This window comes from Balaenoptera physalus (assembly GCF_965194825.1).
Source record: "Balaenoptera physalus genome assembly, chromosome: 13".
In the NCBI taxonomy this organism is placed as follows: Eukaryota; Metazoa; Chordata; class Mammalia; order Artiodactyla; family Balaenopteridae; genus Balaenoptera; species Balaenoptera physalus.
The window spans coordinates 20,645,846-20,659,873 of NC_138892.1; the positions used below are offsets into that span (position 1 = coordinate 20,645,846).

At 39.3% G+C, this 14,028-nt stretch overlaps 1 protein-coding gene across 1 annotated transcript in view; it reads right to left on the reverse strand.

The window, feature by feature from the left end:
• Nucleotides 1-576: 576 nt before the first annotated feature.
• The window catches only part of UTP20 (UTP20 small subunit processome component), a 94,999-nt gene continuing 81,547 nt past the window's right edge, over nucleotides 577-14,028 (reverse strand). Inside the window, exons 49-62 of the mRNA XM_082419281.1 lie at nucleotides 12,615-12,785; nucleotides 12,249-12,380; nucleotides 11,725-11,835; nucleotides 9,811-9,890; nucleotides 9,308-9,377; nucleotides 8,991-9,173; nucleotides 8,137-8,268; nucleotides 7,526-7,658; nucleotides 5,458-5,645; nucleotides 4,643-4,714; nucleotides 2,911-3,174; nucleotides 2,583-2,709; nucleotides 1,186-1,331; nucleotides 577-905 (exon numbers count right to left, since the gene is read on the reverse strand). Coding sequence (XP_082275407.1) covers nucleotides 750-905; nucleotides 1,186-1,331; nucleotides 2,583-2,709; nucleotides 2,911-3,174; nucleotides 4,643-4,714; nucleotides 5,458-5,645; nucleotides 7,526-7,658; nucleotides 8,137-8,268; nucleotides 8,991-9,173; nucleotides 9,308-9,377; nucleotides 9,811-9,890; nucleotides 11,725-11,835; nucleotides 12,249-12,380; nucleotides 12,615-12,785 — 1,965 coding nt within the window. The 3' untranslated portion in view covers nucleotides 577-749. The remainder of the gene's footprint in view (nucleotides 906-1,185; nucleotides 1,332-2,582; nucleotides 2,710-2,910; nucleotides 3,175-4,642; nucleotides 4,715-5,457; nucleotides 5,646-7,525; nucleotides 7,659-8,136; nucleotides 8,269-8,990; nucleotides 9,174-9,307; nucleotides 9,378-9,810; nucleotides 9,891-11,724; nucleotides 11,836-12,248; nucleotides 12,381-12,614; nucleotides 12,786-14,028) is intronic.

The following is a 14,028-nucleotide window of genomic DNA, read 5'->3' on the forward strand; positions in this document are numbered from 1 at the left end:
TAGCCTGGGTGCTACTAATCCTTTACCAGTATATGGTACATACTATGTCCCAGTTGTGTCTTTTTGTAAGTAGACGGTCTTAATTTTAATGAAGTAGAATTTATCACATCGTCCCTCCACAGACAGCACTTTTGGTCTTATTTTTCATATCTGAGAGGGCAAGCCCCTCACCCTATTCTCCTTTTTAAAAAGCATCATGGCTAATCTCGATTTACTATCTTCCATATAAATTTTAGAATCAGCTTGTTGGGATAATATGAAGAACTCCTTTGGGATTTTGCTCAGATATGCATTTACCCAGTGGGATCCAACTGGGGATGAACTAGCAACTTACGATACTGAATCTTCCTACTCATGAACATGGTTATACTTCTCCATTTGTGCAGATCTTTCTTAATGCCTTTTGATAAAGTTTTATAATTTCCTCCATAAAGGTATTGCAAATCATTTGTTTGATTTATTCCTAACTTCTACATGTTGTCTTGCTATTTTAATGTGTATTTTTAAAAAGAAAAATACATTTTAAGCTCTTTATCACTAGTGTCAAATGCTTTTTAGACAGTGAAGATACAGTAGTAGTATGAAATATTTTAATTAAAAATAAGCATGAATTATATTAAACTGTATAATATACAACCTATGCCAAAGTTTAAATTAAATAATAAAACCTATGATTTTGGACCAGCAGATACACTAGAAAGTTCATGTTTCGGGGTAAGTTGGGACAGTGTATTAGCACAGGGAGCACTTTACTCCACCATTGCTAAATCTTTCAAGCTGTGGCTCTTTTGTCTCTTGGCCTTATAGCCTGGACGCAGGAACTCGATCTTTCTCTTCTTTGCTTCACTTTTATTTTTGTGTTTCTTCAGCTTTTTCTTGGCAGCGATATCAGGATTAGTTACAAACTTGAAAAAAGAATAGAAGTGTTATACTACTTTTAAAGTAAATGTTAAACCAATAAAAATCAAATGCAGAAATGGACCATTTTGTTCACCTTAAACATCACAAATGCAATACATGCCCATTAAAGAAAATCTGGAGCCCCAGTTATAAAGTCCCACTTCTCAAATACATCCAATTCCTCTTTCCTCCCTGGGTAAGTTTGACACACATGCATGCACACACCCCTAGTTAAAAATAGTTAAGCCTAGTGAACATGCCAATTTTTTCAAAGAGCAGGCCTACCTCCAAAGCCTTCCTCTTTTTCCGGAGTGCCCTTTTCTCAGTAGCCTGTTTCTGTACAGAGGCAAAGGCTAAGGAGAAGCTCTCGAGCCCAACCAGCTTCTTCAGTAATTCTATGATTTCCTGGGATAGATTCTTCAGCGAAGGATCTAATCACACACACAATAATAATCAGAAACACGTAGGAAAGGACACATTTGAATATGTACAAAATTAACAACACGCAAAATTTAAACTCCTGAGGCTTTATCACTTTTATCACTTCAACATTAGACACTGATCTAAAACTAGCCTCTTTGTTTCTGAGATGGGAGAAGAAGCAGAAGTGCTGGACACAGCACTCTGGGCCACACCTCATCCAGGATGCAGCAAGAGACCAGAGACCATGAAGCAACTTCCCAAGGGAATCCCGGCTCAGAAGACATTAAAGTAATTTGAGAACTTGACAAATGTTTTGGGTTACCTTTATTAATCTGCTCAGCTCTGTGCAGATGGGGGCAAAGAAAGGTAATTGTGTTTCTCTAATTCCCAGGTCATAGAGGCTTGGCTCTGGCTGTATCCTCTGTTTTTGGATCAAAGACTCCTTTGAGAAGCTGACAAAAAGCCATATTCTCCCACTCTTCCCTGCCTCCTCTCTCCCAAATGCAAATAGTCCAGGATTTCTGCATTCAATTTCAGGAAAGCTCATGACACCTACTGTAGATTGCAAGTTTCTTGAAGATGAGGACTGGGCCTTTCCCACCGCTGAACCCTTATTAGGTGCTCAATAAATGTTGGCTGAGAACCAAAGTCAACCTGACCTCTAAGAAAGAAACTCTCTCTCCAGGACTAAAACAGCTTCTGTTTTGACATTCACTTCATTTTTGTTTTATTTAAAATTCTTAACATCCACTTTACCTCCTCTCTTTCCAACCCCTAATTCCCACTTTTCCTAATATCAAAAGAGATAACTTAGGATCAGTGAGGGAAATGTACCAAATGTACCAGGCAAGAAAAAAAAATTGGAAAATTTAAAATATTTGAACTAAAAACTATCTCATATTTTTGCCTTGTAATTTTTGAGAATATAATGACATTTGTTCATTATTTTTCACAGCACTATAAGGTTTAGAACCACACCAAATTATTTTTCTTTGAATATTTAATCTACGCTTAGGAGTAAAACATCATCTTTTAGGAGAGAAACATTCACTCTTAGACACAAGAAAGCATATAGGAGAAGACAGTCAAAAATAACACAAATATGCCTTATTTGCTTGCTATTAATTGCTTAATAATTAAGCAAGTTTTCTTTCTTAAACTCTGGCAGAGAGGGAGGACGGAAAGGACGAAGGAAGCATTCAGGAGAGAAGACAGGAATCCTAACATGCAAGTAGTCAGAAGAGAGGCCACAGAATTACCCTGGTCCGAATAGGTGCTGTTCAGTTCTCGGAACAAAGGAGCTATGATCACTGGGAGGTACGGCTTCACCTTGTCTATTCCAAGATCCATTGCTACAGCTCCGAGAAACTTAAAGATGCATGTTCTCTGAAAGTACAGATCATTTTTCTTTTATACTTGCAGCTACACAGAGTTAATTTAGAAAACAATGTCTATTTGGGGGCAGATGTTATTGCTGCAGTTCTGGGTTCAAAAGTTCCTAGGGACTTAGGAGGGTAACTCAAACCATTAAAATACTTAAAAAAAAAAAAAAAGACTACTTTCAGTCATTTTGCACATGCATCGCACCTTTAAGGGGTTTCTAGGTGAATAAGCAGCTTCCAGTTTTGCGATCCGGGACAACTTCTGGATCAACCAGAGCAGTGTGGCTGGCTTGCTCTGCTTTTCCTTCTCATCTGCACATGCCTTGTGTTCTTCTACATCCTCTCTGGCCATGCCATCACCTAAAACTTCCTGTTCTTCCATGTCTTCTTTTATGTTACCTTGCTTATCCCCAGAATCAGGTTCCAGTAAATATAAGACTTTGGCTACAAACAACAAATTCTTAACAACCTTAAAAAAAGGGGGAGAGGGGAAGGGTAAGAATTGGACTCTGATTTTGAAATAAATATGGCTCAGTTAAGCAGAAGCTAAAATAGGTATCCTACAATTAGAAAACAGAAAACTGGGTATTGCACTGTTAAATTGATGATCGAGCCTTTTTTTGGATTATTCTTCAGTTTACCTTACAGTGTGTCCAAACCTATTTCCATGTAACTTTTATCCATTTGGCCTACTTCTATTCTTTAAGGTTCCACTGAGTAAATAATTTCATTCTGGACCATCCATTTACATTTTTCAAGAGAGCTTTGATCGTCATTCCATTAAATTCCTTCATCCATTCTTCACCGAAATAACAGTTTCCCTTTATTGATCCATTTACTGATCACTGACTAGTTGCCTTGTATACAGCGTTCCAATTCAACTTTAAAATATCCCTATTAGGTACTGTTATCAGGAGAGAAAACCAAGGCTCAGAGCTGTTAAATCTCAGCCAAAGACAAAGAGTGGTCAGTCAGGATTCAAAGGTCTTTAGAGTTCCAGCCCAAGTTCCTAAACACTGAGCTCCTCTTTCCCGCATATACCATCTGGTCCAATTGCCCAGGGGTGATTTTTTAGTCTTATAATAATGGACCCATTTATTGAGTCCTAACTCTACAACATACATGAAATCTCTGACGTGGGTATTTCACACTCGTTATGTGAAGGAGGAAACCAATTTGAATTTGATTTCCTTCACCATCCTGGCAACTCTGCTGGAGGAGCTGTGTACCCAAAGTTCCCCCAAATGTGGTACTCAGAATACCACACACTGTCCAAGGCTAGCCTGGCCATCAAGAGTTAATGCCGGGCTTCCCTGGTGGCGCAGTGGTTGAGAATCTGCCTGCCAATGCAGGGGACACGGGTTCGAGCCCTGGTCCGGGAAGATCCCACATGCCGCGGAGCAACTAGGCCCGTGAGCCATAATTACTGAGCTGCGCTCTAGAGCCCGCGAGCCACAACTAATGAGAAGCCTGTACACTGCAACGAAGAGTAGCCCCCGCTCACTGCAACTAGAGAAAGCCCGCGTGCAGCAACTAAGACCCAACGCAGCCAAAAATAAAATAAATAAATAAAAATACATAAATTAATTAAACCCACCCGCCCCAAAATCATTGTCCTTCAAAGCTTCAGTTGCAATGTGGAGTAGATATGTTAAAACTGAAGACGAAAAAGATAAACAGCCAGCCTCCCACTGCATCATCTTTATTGGGAATTTTAAACGGAGCCAGGAGTAATCCCGCTATGGACACCAGAGTCAATTAGATACATGTGCCTAATTGAACAGGTATTTAAGTGTTTGTTTATATTTCATTTAATTCCCCAAGCTTTAACTAGGGAAAACCAAACCAAACCAAACCAAAAACCAAACGTGAGCTTACTCCTATAATGTTGGTAGAATAGGTCCCTTCTATTTAACTGGGAGGCTTACAATACTTACCTGCTCTCCTAGAGACTGATCCAAGAATTTGGAGTGCAACTGATGGCAAGAGGCTAGGGAGATACTTTTCATCTGTGAAAAGAAAATGGACATTGGCGGACACAATTCAGGGTATTTCTGACTGTTTTTAAAAACTCCAAGTAACTACAATGATACAACTAAGGTAGGAGATTTTGCTCTGAATGACCACCTGTGTAGATCTGGAGAGGGAGGGTTCATGACCAGAAACTGTGTAAATGTTCCCTTCTATTTGCCATAAGAATTTTAGCTCAAGGACATGGGGAGAGATAGATCATAATCCTTTAGATTATTGGCAGACAACTTTACAACATTCAAATACTTTTCCCCCCCTGTTTTCTTCCCTTCCACTCTCTGCTCATTCAATGTTTATGGAGATCCCACTATAAGCCAGGCGTTGTGGTAGGCCCTACGAAATCGGAGACAGATAAAACATGGTCCCTACCTAACATTTTCAGGAACATGATCTCATTAAGTCATCAACAAGGGTATGGAGGCAGGACAGACAGTATCTTATTTGCCAGTACTGATAAAGAACTTAAATATATGATGGAAGATAAATATGCTAAATAAGCAAATCAAAAGTCTGACTAGATCAATGGTCTAAAAATTATCTTTGAAAAATCTTGGCCGTGAGGGTGACCCCTCTCTAGTTACTAACACTCCTATGGATCCACATGTGCATCAAGTTGTTGACTGGAAGAGTTTATCCCAAGGCCAACCCCAAGACAGTTACAGGAACCAGAATGAACATCTCATGTAGATGAGAGAAGGAAAAAGTCTTAGAGAAAACTTACCTTTTGGTCAAGGTCACTTGTTAGGAAGCTGATTGCTACAGGTTCTGAGAGTTTCTTTTTAGTTTTTTTGACATTCCGTTTTCTGATAAGTTCCTCTGGTCGGCAAGAGGCAAAGAGCAATCCAAAAATCTGGGCTGCGGTGAGCCACACCCAGTTGTGCGGATGTCTCAGATAAGAGTGCACATGACCTAAGGGAGCCAAAGTGCATCCTCAGACATCAAGGTTTTCCTGACTCTGTGGTGCTGAGCGTGACTAATTCAGGCGTTTCTTGAGTATCTATTATGTGCTTGGATTTAGGAATCAAAGATGAACAAAATAGTCCCTGCTTCCCAAAAGTGACATGGAGAGACTGGAAACAACTAGAGAACCAACTCTACCATGGTAAATGATACGAGAGAGGTTCGAGTTAGCCTGAAAACAGACCGGTTTCATAAGAACTAGCTAAAGACTCAAGGAGATAAGGTAGCATTAACAACTACAATTTCTAAACTAAAATTAAGGTAAATATGTACATGGGTACATACTCTTTTCTCATAACTATTGAAATCAGTGGCTCCAAGTAGCTGACTGGAAAGGTATCATTTATTGAGGTGTTCTAGGTGCCAGGCATAGGCTAAACGTGTTACACATATTACCTGATTTAGACGTCACAACAGTTCTGTGAGGTTGGAACTGTCATTCCCATTTTATAGTTCCAGAGGGAGCTAAGTAACCTGCCAAGCTGTAACAGGCAGAACCAAGCCTGGGCCACAGCTTAATCTGGCCCCAAAGCTCATATTCTTAAACATGACCCCCTAAACTATCTTAAGGATGAGCCGTTAAAGATCACACTCTTGGCTTCCCTGGTGGCGCAGTGGTTGAGAATCTGCCTGCCAATGCAGGGGACACGGGTTCGAGCCCTGGTCTGGGAAGATCCCACATGTCACAGAGCAACTAAGCCCGTGAGCCACAACTACTGAGCCTGCACGTCTGGAGCCTGTGCTCCACAACAAGAGAGGCTGTGATAGTGAGAGGCCCGCGCACCGCGATGAAGAGTGGCCCCCGCTTGCCGCAACTAGAGAAAGCCCTCGCACAGAAACGAAGACCCAACACAGCCAAAAATAAATTAAATAAATAAATTTAAAAAAAAAAAAAAAAAAAGATCACACTCTTATGCTACAGGGCCATTCTCCATATACCACACTTGGAAAGTACAGTAGAAAAGCCTTGTGGTTACAGACTAAAATGCTAAATGAGCCATCTCATATCTGAGTTTTAGTCTCTGCTGCTTTATTTCATGAAGATGGTTTTACTTTTTTTTCTATATGAACCTTTGTAATTATCTCAGTGGAGCCATACCAGAGTAGGCCATGGAGTAACTTAGTAACTGGATTATTTCTCATAAAATCATATGCGTTCTCTTAAAACAAGTGGGTATTTAAAACATTCATTGCAATGTCTATGTCCTACTGATTAATCAGAACTAAAACATTAAATTAAAAATTCCAGGATCTTATTTTTCATTTAAAGAAATGAATTTTATTTCATTTTATTTTATTTCATTTAAATAATATATAACTTAAATATTCCCACAGAAGTGAAACGGTTTAGTAAATTATGGCACATTTACACGATGGATTATTCATAGCCATTTAAAAGGATATCTACTAAGTATGTTATAGTACTATAATATGCCTACTTAGGTATAAACAGGATATAAAAGTTTATATGGAATTATGCAACCTCAAAAAAAAACAAAACAAAAAACCTATGGTTATTTGACAAAAGGAAGCCTGGATGGAAATGTATAACAAATAATCATCAAGTGGCAAGGAGGACTTTGGGAAATTTTTTCCTTTCTTTTACTCCTCCATAATTAATATTCTTTCTTATTTATAAATGAAATATATTATTTATGAGGATACATATATACATACATATATTATTTGTTTCTTCCCCCAGAAAGAAATATTTTCACTGTAATCAATCTGCAAGGGCCTTTTAAATCTTTTTCTCATGGACTTTTCCCCTGACATTATATATTTCTAAAGAGTTTATTTTTAGATTTAAATAAAGAGGAAATACTTACTCCAGATTTTACTCAGAGTCTCAGAGGGCTTGATAAACTGAATAATATTACATCCCTTGATGAGTTTACTTATCAGTGTAAGAAAACTAAACAGAAGGCGATCTGCAGCTTTTTCTTCAGTCTCTTCCATGATCTAAAATTAGGAGGGATGTTAAATCAATTAAGACAATAATTTCAAGGTATTTGATGGACATTTTTACTCCAGGATGTACATCTATACCAGGGTTTCTCAGCCTAAACACTGCTGACATTTTGGGTCAAATAATTCTTTGCTTTGGCAGGCTACCCTGTGCACTGGAGGATGTTAGCAACACTCCTGGCCTCTACCCACTGGATGACAGTCGCATCCCTCTACCCTCCAGTGGTGACAACCAAAAATGTCTCCAGACATTGCTGTCTCCTGGGGGGCTTAAGAAACTTTGATCGTCATATACTATGGAAGATAACTTACTTTAATCTTCACTTTAAAAAGAAGATAGAACTACACTGAGTTCTTACTTTTATTAATAAAAAATTTTTTGAACACAAATAATATTTAATCTATTAGCTATACCACCTCAAGTAAAACTATTAAAATAAGCAAGAGTTTTACTCCCTAGCAAATAACTTACATTTGTAAAGTTTTCAGGATCAATTTCCTTTTCAATCACACGGAGAACAGTTCCAAGTCTTCTCTCAAAAGCGACTCCTTCACTTTCCACAAACAAGCCACAGATCAGGGCAGCTAGCTGTCTATTTAAGCTCTACCGAAAATAAAACCATCACAAGACAATATCAGCACAACTTGGGAAGCTGTTTCCAAAATTGTAAAATGAAGGTGGGCATGACTCTGCCCTCAGTAGTTCTTTATGATACCAGAAATCAATAGAATGTGGATTTTTGGTGGCTAACATGAAAAATATAGAGAAATCTTCACCACCCAGAACAACATTAAAAAAAGTGGTATCCATTGAATAATACATTTTTTCTCATTTTTAAATTAAAAAAAAAAAAGGAAGAAGTTTCAGCCCCCCGACCCCATTCTGATTTTAATACTTAAAGCCAATATTAAGTTATGACATGTGTTGTTTATATTCCACAAAGATGGGCCAGTGATCATGAGGGTAGAGTCAGCAAGTAGTTATAATTATTGGCAAAAGTTACATCCTATAAATTGTATAAGCAAAATTGGAAACAAAGATATTCATCAATGGGGATTGGTTAAGTAAATTATAATACATTCATGTAGAGTAACTGGGTGACATTGACCTTGTAGTGGGAATACAGGTGATATTTGTTTCTCTCTGTAACTTCTTATATTTTCTGAAATTTTACTGTAAGAATATATTATTACCATAATCAAGTAAAAACAATAAAGCTATTTGGGAAAAATTAATTCAACAATGTATAATATGTATTCCTATTTAAAGTATGAACACCAAAAGCTCAGACTTTTCTTTGCAATATGACTAAAAGCAACCCTAACCTTCTTTGCCCCAAACCAGGTGGTAACCATATCGAAGAGCCAATCTTTTTTCTCAAGGCTGATTTTACTGAGTAAGGATTTGATTGCCATGGATGCCATCTTTTTACACATGGCAGAGTCATCGTTCACCATCATTAGACAAAGAGGAATAAAGAACATTCCACAGTTCTCGTGGAGCAGTCCCTGAAAGAAAACAGACACTTATGAGCACACTCAGGCTGGAATTCTCACAGATGTCCTACAAACAGAGGACCCTGGGCTCCCGGGAGCCACAGCTTGTTAACAAACACAGAGTTTGTCTTTGTGGTTCACGGTACCTGAGGGAATGTGTCAAAGAGATAAGCGATCATTTCCAAGGCGGACTCTCTCCCGGTCTCATGTTCATAACTAGGGTAAGAACATTAGAAGGACTTGTTAGTAACTTTAAAATTTACCAATAATTATTTTTAAGAATTTAAAATGTTGTCTCAAGGTGCCAGTCTATTTCTTAACAAGTGGAAAAAAACTCCATTTTCCCAATTTTAATACATGTACTTACCATGCTACTATGCAGTTATAAATGTAATTTTGTTAGATTTTTACTGTTCTCCTAAGTGGACTCTAATGGCAATCGATGGTCAGAGTGAACTGAAAAGCAGCTTGCAGAACTGCTGTATGAAGCCGTGCCCAACGCTTGACACTCAAGTCAGTGATTCATAGGATAGCATCCTCAAAGAATGTGCCATTACATTTCGGCTTTGTTCTTTGCAAGACAGTCCACACATTAAAAGGAGAGAAGAACCTACCCCACTGCCTTGTGTAGTTTATGGCTTCAACTTACTTCAGTTGAGCGAGCATGAATTCCAAGTTTGGTCGCAATTTGTCACCCAGGGGATAGTCAAGAATGTATTTCAGAAAAACCTAGGAACAGAAGTCGCACAAGAGATTATTTGGATCCTGTCCCTCCAGGATTCCTCTTTCCTAAGCTGCTTTCTGGGACACACTGGTAGGCTACAAAGACCTTTCAGAAGGGTGATCAGTTAGGTGAAGTCCACCTCTTGAGTCAATAACTGTGCCCCTCCTCTCTCCTCCCACTGCACTTCCTCAGGTCTTGCCTGATCAAGCGTCAGGTCCCGGCCCACCATTAGCATGGTTGTTAAGGGCTCCAAATCTCAGCTCACACACTGGCAGCACATCGCTGCGATAGGAGGCTGTGCTGAACTGAGTATGGACTGTGGTTCAACCCTGTATTTCCCCTGAAATAAGAATAACAATAATAGTGATAATACTACTAACTTCTGCATTTACTAAATAACTTCTTTGTGTTAAGCACTGGGTTAAGTGTTTCTTGGTTGGTTTTCATTACTTCCTTAGGAAGCAGGTAATATGATCCCATTTTACAGATGAAGAGAATGGAGTTGGCACAGAAGGTAAGCAACTTGCTCAGGTGACACTGCCAGAATCCCATGCCTAGCCTATCTGCATCCAAAGGCTCTGCTTGCAAACTACTGTATTATTCAGCTTCCTTTGTTAATAAACTGTGAGAACTAAGCACATCATTTATTTAACTTACCAAGGCCTGTTTTTCCCCCAACCATAACACGGTGGTACTGTTTCTTTTGAAGGATAGTTACAAATAGAAGTCACGTATGTAAAATGCTGGGCATGCAGCTAGTGCTTAATAAATAGCAGCTGACCCTCCTTCTTCCTAAATGAGTTAACTTTTTCTAAAGATGGCCTCCGCAGCCCAAGCCCTCCTTTAACTCCGAGTTCATATTTCCAATTCAGACCCTTCCATTTCCCGGGTTGATATGCACTCATAAGATCAGGACAAATTTACGAACACAAATCTGCTAGTGTCACTCCTCTGTCTACTGATTTCGCTGGCTCTTTGTTATTCTTAGAACAAAGCCCTAAATCTTTAACAAGACCACAAGGTCTTGCCTGATCTGGCCCCCTCCCCCGTCATTCACCTTCAACAAGCTAAGCTCTTACCCACTTCAAGGCTTATCTTCCTTAGCCTGCAAGGTTCAGCCTTATTCTTCCTCCAGACTTTGCTTATATGCCAATCCTCAGGAAAGCTTTCCCCCACTATCACACTAGGGTGGTCCTCCACCATGTCATATGCTCTTATCATATGCTCTTCCATACTTTGTCAATTTTAAGAAGCACAGTTTTCCACATTTTAACGTATCTGAAATTGGGATGTCTTACAATTGATGCCATCTTACCACTGTCATAGTTTTTTTTCCTTCCTTTGAGGTATGTAAGTAATGGTGTGTCTTGTAAGTGATGAAATACAACAGTACTTTCTTCCTCCTGGCACTTAGGATGTCTGTAATTAAATAACTGCTTGTGGGATTTCTGCTTTGCGCATGTCTGCTATAGGATAGACAGGGACTATACAAATTTTGTAAACCACTCTTCCAGCAATACCAGGTACACAGTGATACACATTAAGTGGTCAGTGTCTGGACCACTGGATGGAAATCTTTGCTGCAGGTTATCATGCTGCAGAAGGAAAATGTATTTCTTCATCCATCTGAAACATGCCACATATGGGCTATATTCAAAATGCTCTTTATACTGAAAAATGGCCTTACACTTGGTATGTGAATGGGCTCCTGAGTCTTAGAATAAAGCAACAGTATGACACAAAGTCTTCAGAATTCAGTGTTGACATCTCTCCACCCAAAAACCAAACAGAGAAGGCAGGGCCCAACCCTTGCCATAGGAATAAGCTCTCTCTACAAACCTGTCTGCACTGGACTCTGACAGGTTCGTTTTGTGCAGAAATTGCCAGCTTGGACACTTTGCGCATGACATCATCGATTTCTGGAACCAACAACTTTCTTGATAAAATGGCCTAAAATACAAAAGGAAAAGACATACTTATTTCATGTTTTACTGCAGATGGCCTGTTGTTTACTAAGCTTGCCTGATGTTAAAAGCAGTCACAGGCAGTTTTCAAACATAATGAAAGTATCTCCACAAGAAAAAGAACATAAACTTAAAAAATGGTTAAAATGGTCAATTTTACGATACATACAAGCAGACTACATGCATTTGTACAGAATTCCCTGGAAGTTTAATATAGAGCTCATGTTCAAACATTTTAATAAGCAGTTAGCTTATAATTAATCAACCAAATCATAATCATCTTTATAAATTAATTTCAGAACTATCTACAGCTAGTCAGAACGCTATGTTCCATGTTATTCTAAATATCTGACATGAGGCTCATTCACTGCACAATCCAACATTCTGGGGACACCATACCTTCAGAAGACCAAATGCAGTGGCTTGTCTTGTAATATCATAAATGTCCTCCTCAGCATATGCTAGTAGAACTTGAAGCTGCTTCTCAGTTATCTGGTAAGACTTCACTTTCTTCACAAGTATGGTCACACACTGCAAGTTACAACAGCGAGGTTAACAGCCAGGACATCCCACAAATCAGCATACAGTGGAATGATAAGGACTAGACACAACAGCAATGCTTTTTCACACAGGACACCAACACTCTGGCCTTAGCAAATTAATCTGGAAGAAATTTGACCACGACCACAAAGGATGATGAGGAAAAGTAACTCTGATGTTAATCCCGGTCCTGGCTTTTTCTAAGTGCAAGTGAAAACACCTCACCTTGAAACAATTTACCACCAGGTGGAAATTCTGGCCCCTGGCAGCCCCGAGTTTTGCATAGTCCTTCAGCAGAAGGAAAAGGTGCTTCATTAGCTGTTCCGCTTTTGTTTCTGTGGAAGGCAGGGGGAACCTCAAGATCCAGATCAGGCATTGTAAAGCACCTGTAATCACCTGAAAAACAAAGACAGACAAAGCCAATCAACTGATGAAGTGACCGAACTCAACAATCCAGCACCTAAGGCTGTGTAGACTCTGAGCAACCGAGCTGAAGGAATGAAGCGCTCTGCCCATCCATTCAGGAAGAACTGTGCTCAAAGTGTAAGAAAATAGGGAAGCTTCCTCTTCCCTGTTGTAGAACTTACTGCTTCTCCATAGCAAGTGAAGGTATAGCCCAAGCAAGTGAGAAAAGGTGCTCATATTCTTAACCTATTATGGGTAAATAATTAGATGGGCTGGCTAATTTTAGCATTTTTTTTTTCTGAAAAACACATTATAAATGCCTTTCCAATTTTCTAGAATGGTACTTCAATTTAATCCATTCTTATTAAGTCTGTATTATGTACACAAGGCACTCTACAGAGTGTTAGAAATACGATGATAAAAAGGATGCCCTTCTGCATTTAAGGAGCAGATAGCTGAAATTAAGCACGGGAACTATGACCAATAATTTAATATAGTTAAGCGCAGTGCCAAAGGTATGAAAAAATGTGTTGGGACCAAGTGACTACAAAAGAATCCCTGAGCCTCCAGGCCAAACCTTCTAGATTACCTAGATCAGCTGGTTCACCTCTACCTAACAGACCCCTACACTGTGGTTGCTGGGATGGCCTTATTGGGCTGGATTAGACGACGATAAAGGAAAGAGCTCAGGTGTCAAAAAGACCAGGGCTTAAAACCCAGCTCTGCAACTTATTACCTGTTTGACCACAGAGATGTTAAATACTTAACCTCTTGGCACCTTTGCTGTAAAATAGGCAATCTGAGAAAGTGGGAAAGGTGTGGGCTTCGGAGTCTGACAGACTGAGGCTTACATCCTAGATCTGTGATATGGGGCAAGTCACTGAGCCTAAGGTCTCGATTTCTCATCTGTGAAAGAGACACATTACTAATATATGCTTCATGGGTTGTTACGAGGATTCACAGCAGTGAGCAGTCGCAACAAGGATGATGGTGATGAGATGATGATTACTGCCATGGGGACAGCACCACTCACCCTCATGAAGTTGTGGTGAGGATCAAATGAAGGGCTTTTACAACTGTTAAGCGCTATCTATTATTATTAAATTGCTGGGAAGGGAGCAATTTAATGCAGAGAACAGAGGTGGTTCATGATGTTGTAAATCTCTTTAAAAACTCAATCATCTTGTGAAGCACGAGCCTAGAAACAAGTTCTAGGTATACCGCACAACACAGC